This window comes from Otolemur garnettii, unplaced genomic scaffold, assembly GCF_000181295.1.
Source record: "Otolemur garnettii isolate 467f Iridium unplaced genomic scaffold, OtoGar3 scaffold00112, whole genome shotgun sequence".
Taxonomy (NCBI): Eukaryota; Metazoa; Chordata; class Mammalia; order Primates; family Galagidae; genus Otolemur; species Otolemur garnettii.
Window position 1 is genome coordinate 1589399 of NW_003852507.1, and position 8480 is coordinate 1597878.

Genomic DNA, 8480 nt, shown 5'->3' on the forward strand with positions numbered 1-8480 from the left:
ACCACAGGTGCCCGCCACAACACCCAGCTATTTTTTGGTTGCAGCTGTCATTATTGTTTGGCGGGCCCGGGCTGGATTCGAACTCGCCGCCTTAGGTGTATGTGGCTTGGGCCTTAGCTGCTTGAGCCACAGGAGCCGAGCCTTATTATTTTATGTAGACAGAATCTTACTGTGTTGCCTCAGGATAGAGTGCCATGGTATCTTCCTAGCTCACAACAATCTTGAACGCCTGCATTCAGGGCATCCTCCCCCCTCAGCCTTCTGAGTAGTGGGGACTACAAGTACCTGCCACAACACCCAGATAACTTGTTTATTTTTAGTAGGGTCAGGATCTGACTCTTTGCTTAGGCTGGTCTTTAACTCTTGAGTTCAAGCAATCCTCCCCGATGAGCCTACCAGAGTGCTAGGATTCCAGGCATGAACCACTGTGCCAGGCTCCACTGCAGGGTTTTAAACAGAGACTTGACTTAATTTACTTTCTAACTCAACAAACACTTATTTAATGAGTGTCTACCACATGCCAGGGATATACAAGATAAGATCCTTGCCCTAGGATATGTATATTCTGGTGCAGGAGACAAGCCCCAAACAAAATAAACCTTGCTGTAAGTGCTAGAAAAGAAATACAGACCTTCACTTCTGAGACAGTGAGTTCAGTTAGGCTGAGATGTCAAGCTCGGGTAGGATGTGATCTGTAGAGCCAGAGAGAAATTCTAAGAAGTAGGCAGGAACTTGATATATGGTAGGTGAATGTCCTAAGGCCAATGTGACTAGAACATGGTTGAAGGCACCAGTCTATTAGCGAGCATGGGCCTGCTCAAGCCATGGTGGGTTGCAGAAAGCCACTAGAGTGTTTTAAATAGGAGAAAAACAAGATCTGCCTTGATGTGATTGTGCTACATGGAGGATGAACTACAGAAAGATTCAAGCAGAAGCAGGGAAAACTGAGTATACTTCTCTGGCAGCCCAGGCAAAAGATCATGGTGGAATAGAAAAGGGTGGTATCAGGTGTTGACAGAGAACTGAAGACAGATTATTTTGGAGGTGGAAGTGAAGGGACTTACTGATAGATTGGGGAAGAGGAGTAGTAAACAAGGAAAATCAAAGATTATTCTCAGAGGTCTGGCTTTGGTAACTATGTGGATAGAAGTACCACTTAGTGAAATGGGGAAAATCAGGTTTGGAATGATGAGAAAACCAAAATTCCCCTTTGGTTATGCTAGTTTTGGAGTGCCTAAGAGATGTACAAATGGAGATAATTAAACATTTTGACTCAAGATTCTCAAACACAGAGGAGAGCGGCTGAGCTAGAGATTTAAAGTTGGGAGTTATTGGGTGGTGCCTGTGGCTCAAAGGAGTAGGGTGCTGGCCCCATATACCGAGGGGAGGGGGTTCAGGCCCCACCCTGGCCAAAACCTGCAATAAATAAATAAATAAATAAATAAAATAAAATAAAGTTGGGAGTTATCAACTTTCAAATGGCAATTAAAGCCACAGGTCTGGGTCACCTAAAGAAAGCACATAGAGGATTTAGAATGATAGAGGATTTAGAATGAAACCCTGAGAGAAATCCAATATTTATTACATGTTAAGTAGAGAACAAATGTGGCTAAGAAGAGAATGAGAAGGAATAGCCAGAGAAATGGAGAAAATCTGGGGTTGAGTGTCAATAAGCTAAGATAGGAAGAGTTTAAAGAAAGGAGTAACTCTATTGAATATTCCATAGACTGAAGAAGACAAAAACAAAGTATCTATTGGATTTAGCTACACAGAAGACACTGGCAACCTTGATAAGACCAATTTATTTTTTTGAGACTCAGTCTCATTTTTTTGCCCCAGGCTAGACCTGGGGCAACCTCAAACTCCTGGGCTCAAGCAATCCTCTTGCCCAGCCTCCCAAATAGTTGGGACTATAGGAGCCTGCCACAATGCCCAGGACAAGAGCAATTTCAGGCTGGGCACAGTTGTTCATGCCTATAATCCTAGTACTCTAGGAGGCTGATGCAGGTGGACTGATTGAGCTCAGGAGTTTGAGACCAGCTTGAGCAAGGGCAAGACTGCCATCTCTGCTAAAAATAGAAAAAAACTAGCCAGGTGTTGTGGTGGGTATCTGCAGTCCTCAGCTACACAGGAGGCTGAGGCAAGAAGATTGCTTGAGTTCAAGAGTCTGAGGTTGCTGTGAGCTATGATGACACCAAGGCACCTTACCCATAGTAACAGAGTGAGATTCTATCTCAAAAAAAAAAAAAAAAAAAAGCTCAATTTTGGCCCAGCACAGTGGCTCACTCCTGTAATCCTAGAACTCTGGGAGGTCAAGGCAGGTAGACTGCTCGAGCTCAGAAGTTCAAGACTGGCCTGAGCCAGAGTGAGACCTCATCTCTAAAAAAATAGCTGGGTGTTGAGGCGGGTATCTGCAGTCTCAGCTACCGTAGAGGCTAAGGCAAGAGGATCGCTTAAGCCCAAAAGTTCGAGTTTGCTGTGAGCTATGTGATGCCATGCCACTCTACCCAGGGCTGCAAAGTGAAACTCTGCCTCAAAACAAAAACAAAAACAAAACCCCCCCAAAAAAAGCAGTTTCAGTGAAGTGGTCAGAATTGAAGCCAGATTGGTACAGACTGAAGAATCGATAAGGTTAAAACTGCTGAATTGCCACAGGAAGAAATTTGGCTATGATGGAAAATTCATTTTATTTTTGGAGACAGAATTTCCTTGTCACCATAGGTAGAGTGCCATGGCATCATAGCTCACAGCAACCTCAAACTCCTGGGCTCCAGCAACTTACTTGCTTAGCCTCCTCAGTAGCTGAGACTATAGGTGCCTGCTACAATGCCTGGCTATTTTTTAGAGATGGGGTCTCGCTTTTGCTCAGGCTGGTCTCAAACTCTTGAGCTCAAGCAATCCACCTGGCTCAACCTCCCAGAGTGCTAGGATTACAGTATGCTGGGAAATTTTAAAAAATTAGTAGGGTAGTTGGAGTGAGACCTGAAGGATACCAGAAAATAATTTGCATGATGACAGAAACAGAGTCTTACGGAAAGATAGGATTTGGTGACTGTGTTGGGAGCTAAGGGAGAGGAACAAAGTTAAGGATCTTATGCAGGATTGCTGGTAGTGCAACAATATGGAAAGAGCTGGAATTTGGCATTGAGACCAAGAACACAAATGAAGGGCAAATTTGCTTCCAAAGATCACATCTCCACCACACTAGGTAGGCTTTCTTGTGATGGAGGCCTTAGGATGGAGAAACGTAAATTGTGACTACGCCTCTTCAGACTGCATCATTTCCTGATGTACTTAATCTCTTGATGAGATTAAAACTTCTTAGAAAGTAACAAGACTATACTAATCTACTCCAGTAGCCACACAAACCAACTGAATGAAAATGGACTTGTACGGGGAAGGGAAAGAAGTTGTGGAAAATGGCTCTAAATTCACGGCTGATCACTTTTGGAATCAAAACACTGAAGACTTAAAAACTGGTAACTTTCAGATGAACAGTGGAACTAAGGTTTTTCCAAATAAGGTAATCAGATTTAATATTGTTTACATTACATTCTTTATATTCATTAACAGTAGTACAGCTTAATATTGCCTTGCTACTTCTGATATTACAGTTAATTCTCACGGAAGTATTTTTGGAGAGCTTAGGTCCTCTACTAAAGAGTTCTTGCCAAAACTCACTTACATGAACTGCTCCAGCTGGTTCAAGGGAGTGCCTGGAAGGAAAGGCAGAAACTGGAAGAAGATGAAGTTCTGACTTAACAACCAACTCATGGTTGATGTTCATGGTAGGCATTTGGCAAATGTTTGAGGAACTGAATCTACAGAGAACGGACGGGCTGCAGGTACTTCAAGACTTTCAATCTTTACAAAGGGATGAAAGATGCAGTCATCTACAAAAAGTTCTAATTGTATTAGCCAACAATATGGAAAGAGCTGGAATTTGGCATCACTCCCTAGCCTGATGGCCGAGCTGCTGAAAGCTCCGTGGGATTCACATCCCCAGAACAAATAACTTGATCACCTGATCCTGGCTCAGAAACCCCAGGTCCCCTCCACCCCAATCCTTTCGCGTGGCCCAGTTTTCAGAAGCTGCGGAAAGAAGGGGGGGGGGAATCTCAGGGAAGCCTGTTGATTCAACAGGCCACTCAATTCGCAGGTTCCGGATGCTGCAGGCTTAGGAAAAGCCTTGAGACTCTAAGCAACTACCCCGCTTTCCTCCCTCCTCTCTCCCCATAGAGCAGGGAAGGCCAGGGCCCCCCTTCTTCCCGCATACAGCTCTCCAGTGCCTCTTCCCTTACAGGACCAGGCCCTAGAAGCCCGGTCCCTCACCTGACCCATGCGAGAAACACGCTCTCCAGTCCGAACTTCACCTGCCTGAAGCCGGTCGCTACTCCGGTGCGCAAAGACCCCACCGAGGAAAATGGAGTCGTCGAACCGAGACTGGGAAAGGATAGTACGGACCCACCGCACGGCCCCTCCACCGCCACCGCCGCCGCTGCTGCGTCAACGTGCTGCGTCAGATCCGGCTCCCTGTCACTGGGAGTGGGTGGGCCATTTCTTGTTGTTTTCTACTATCTCCGGGGTTTCGTCCGGGCGTGTGAAAGCCGGCAGCAGCGGTCCAGGAAGGCAGCTGTTACAGATCCCACCTGAGCACAGCTAAGGGGCCGTAAGGAATCAGATCCAGCGGGGACCTTCAGGCCGCTCTAGCCAAAGGAAACCATAAAGAGCAGATTAAGGCGTCTTCATTTCCTCCTCTCCGTGGCTCTGCCTCCAGCTTCCGGTTCCGGGGAGGGGCCGAGTTTTCTTCGAAGACTGGGGGCTCTGTGATCCGGTTAGAATGGCTGTGTTACCGCTGCTGTTCTTCGGGGGCCTGTGGGGCGCTGTGGGCGCGTCCAATCTGGCCGTCGTTACTTGCGGCTCTGTGGTGAAGCTTCTCAATACGCGCCACAACGTCCGACTGCACTCCCACGATGTGCGCTATGGTTCAGGTACTGCGCGGGACCGGGCTCGGGTAGGCTGAGAAGGCCTGGTAGGCTCTGGAGGGGGCGGGGCCAACAGAAATCTGAGGGTGTGGTCTGGGGAGGGTAGGGGTGCTCTGGGGAGGTTCCGGAGATCTGTAGGTACAGAGTCGGAGACCCGAGTTGTTCTAAGGCATCTTAATCGTAATACCAGCTAATATTTGGTGAGCTACCGGCCAGGCACGTTACAAATGTACTAATACTTTCCCCCAAATTTTAAACATTCCTGTCAGGTAGATGATGTCCTCATTTCGTAGACGAGGAAACAGATTGCTCGCTTGCTCAAATCAGGTCGCTTTGCAGCTAGTGAATTACAGAGACAAGGTTCTATCCAAATCTGTCCAGGTTCAAGCCTGCTTTCAGTTGTTTTGGGATAGCACAGCTAAGTATGGGAGAGAGGAGAGACAGACCTGTAGAAAATTATAATAAGTGCTCTCTCTCTGAAGTTTTAAACTCGAAGAGCTTACTCTTTGACCACAACCTTCTGTCGTCTAGCTGTTTTGCATCCAAAGCTTGCTCTTCAGTTCCTATTATTTGGCCCCCTTTTATTCAGACCTTAATCACCTCCTTCTAAAGACTTCAAAGTGGTGACAGGAATTGCAGAGGAAACTACTTTTTACCGTGTGAAACTAAAATGCTTAATAATCAGTTATTTGTGGGTTCATTCATTAAGCTTCGGTTTGTTATGTGCCTGGTATTGTTCTCTGTACAGAAGATGGAGTAGTGAATCAAGTAAGTTGGAAGACAGTAAAAACAGGTGAAAAGAAAAATTCAGCTAAATGAGTTGTTAGAGCATCTAAGGTAACTAACTTTTCCCTTGGGTGACTGATGATATTATTTACTGAGGGAGGAATGAGTTCTCTTGGTTCTTGATTTCCAAAAACCTGATCAGTTAGATTAGAAAAGGAACTGAATTATAAAATGCTTTAAATAAAAAGAAAAGAAACTGAATTATCATTGGGATGTCTTAAATATCCTAGCAGCCCTTCAGTGAACAGCTGCTATGTGTCAGGCTTATTACTTTCTTTCTAAGTTGATCTTGTTTGCTGTTGTGGATCTACTGAATTAGAATGGAGGCATACCCATAATAATTAAAAATTAAAAGGAAAAGAATGGAGGTGGAGAGAGACCTGAAGTAGGAATGGGTAGGTTTAAAAAGTTCTTAGCTGGGAGGGCAACAAGGTGAGACTCTGTCTCTGGGAAAAAAAAAAAAAAGCTCTTAGCTGGGCTTTGTGGTCAGTGCCTGTAGTCCCAGCTTCTTGAGAGGCTAAGGCAAGAGGATCACTTGAGCCCAAGAGTTTGAAGTTGCTAAGAGGTATGATGCCATGGCACTGCACTAAGGGCAACTAAGTGAGACTGTTTCAAAAATAAATAAATAGCTCTTGGGCAGCGCCTGTGGCTCAAGGAGTAGGGTGCTGGCCCCATATACCAGAGGTGGTGGGTTCAAACCCAGCCCCGGCCAAAAACTGCAACAACAATAAATAAATAAATACCTCTTCAGGCGGTTCTGTTGGGCAGCCAATTTTAGGAACCAGTTTCAATTTGGAGTTCAAAAGAGAGAATTGTGCTGAGCGTGTGATGCGCAGTTAAATATAACATTGTATAGATGATGATTGCGGATGTGATGGTAATAGATGAAATTGCCCAGGATGAAATGTGCTGTCAGTTTCTTTGTTCTCAATCTGCTGTCAGTTTTAATCATTTGGGAAACTTGTTAAAAATATACATGCTTTGAGGCTGGGCGTGGTGGCTCATGCAGCACTGTGGGAGGCTGAGGCGGGTGGATTGCCTGAGCTCACAAGTTTTAGACTAGCCTGAACCAGAGTGAGACCCCATCTTTAAAAATAGTTGGGTGTTGTAATGGGCACCTGTCCCAGCTACTTGGGAGGCTGAGACAAGAGAATCACTTAAACCCAGAGTTTGAGGTTGCTGTGAGCTAAGATGCCATGGCACTCTACCTAGGTGACAAAGTGAGACTGTCTCCAAAAAAAAAAAAAATGCTTTTGTCCTGATCCTCAATAATAGTTTAACTACTGATAGAAACAGATAAGGGCCAGGCCTAGAACTCTGGGTAATCCCAAGATAAAATGACTAGGGGGAGGTGGTAGAAGGTTGAATCTAAAGCGAAAAAGTAGGAGATGATCCTTTATAGTTCACAAGCGTGATGTTTGGGGTTTCATGCGCATGCGTGAGATGTGCCTCCCACAAATCTTGTTACAACGTGGGCACACTACCCATCTGACATGAACTTGGAAAAAAATAAAAAAGAAAAAAAAAGTAGGAGATGAAAAGTAGATCACGGTTTAGTGAAGCATGGCTTTGAGGAATGAGAGAGCTGTAAGGCAGTAACCACAAGTAGCATGAAGGGAGAGTTGGTTAGCCTTTTATTGTTTTTCCTTTTTTTTTTTTTAAAAGATGTAACAAAAGTCGTTAGCTGAGTGGAAGAAGCCAATAGAGAGGAGCTGATGATTTTCTACATTCATCTAGATAACTGGCACAAGGCGTAATGTGTTACATGGTAAAAGGGAAGTATCATCAAACTACTGTGGTCAGGCAAGGCAATGGAAGGCAAAGCTAGGAAGAGTAGGTGAGACTATTTGGGAAAGTATCTGGGAAATCTGAGGTGCCTTCAAAGAATTGGGTAGTTAATGAGGCGTACGGAAGAGACTATCCCTAGAGTTTATGAGAGAGTAGCCTGTTTGGGGAAACTGGACAGGATTAAAGCTGGGTAAATAAAGATCTCTTTAGTGGGATATGAAGTGGTAGAGTGGGAAAGAGTGCTAGTTCTGGAGTCAGGCTCCATAGGTTCAACCCCAGCCTCTTTTATAAAGCCATGTGACTTTGGGCATGCTATTCAGCCTTTCCAGCACTCCACTGTAAAATGTGGATAATAACAACAATATATACCTCAGAGAATAGATGTATGTGTCAAATAAGAATATTCAAACAGACTGGCTGGGTGTGGTGGCTTATGCCTGGAAATCTAGCACTCTGGGAGGCTGAGGCAGATGGATTACTTGAGCTCAGGAGTTTGAGACCAGCCGGAGCAAGAGGAGAACCTGTCTCTGCTAAAAATAGAAAAAAACTAGCTGGATGTTGTGGTGGGCACTTGTAGTCTTAGCTACTCAGGAGGCTGAGGCAAGAAGATCACTTAAGCTTAGGTTAGGAATTTGAGGTTGCTGTGAACTAGGCTGATTGTCTCAACATTCTACCGAGGGCAACAGAGTGAGACTGTCTCAAAAGAAAAAAGAATATTCAAGCAAAAGACTTTAGGTCAGTGCCTAATACCTAGCTATGACTGATTATTTGTATATCTTTATTTTTATTTAAGCCCATAGCTACATATTTATTTAATGTGTATCAGTACTTTATAATCTGAAAGATTGTACCATTGAAGGCAAGATTAACCAAATTTAGGTCATCTAGGAATACTTTTATTTTATTTTATTTTATTTATTT

At 44.5% G+C, this 8480-nt stretch overlaps 2 protein-coding genes and 1 non-coding gene across 3 annotated transcripts in view; 2 read left to right on the top strand and 1 right to left on the bottom strand.

The window, feature by feature from the left end:
* SUPT6H (SPT6 homolog, histone chaperone) overlaps positions 1–4461 on the bottom strand; it is a 47368-nt gene extending 42907 nt beyond the window's left edge. Inside the window, exon 1 of the mRNA XM_012809753.2 lies at positions 4374–4461. The gene's annotated coding sequence lies outside the window, so the exon portion shown is untranslated. The remainder of the gene's footprint in view (positions 1–4373) is intronic.
* Positions 4462–4781: 320 nt separating this feature from the next.
* The window catches only part of SDF2 (stromal cell derived factor 2), a 12813-nt gene continuing 9114 nt past the window's right edge, over positions 4782–8480 (top strand). The window contains exon 1 of the mRNA XM_003797148.2: positions 4782–4991. Within this exon, the coding sequence (XP_003797196.1) occupies positions 4841–4991 (151 nt within the window). The 5' untranslated portion in view covers positions 4782–4840. The remainder of the gene's footprint in view (positions 4992–8480) is intronic.
* LOC111727571 lies at positions 7163–7265 on the top strand. Its single transcript, XR_002775096.1, has one exon. It is a non-coding gene; the product is annotated as a small nucleolar RNA U13 (small nucleolar RNA).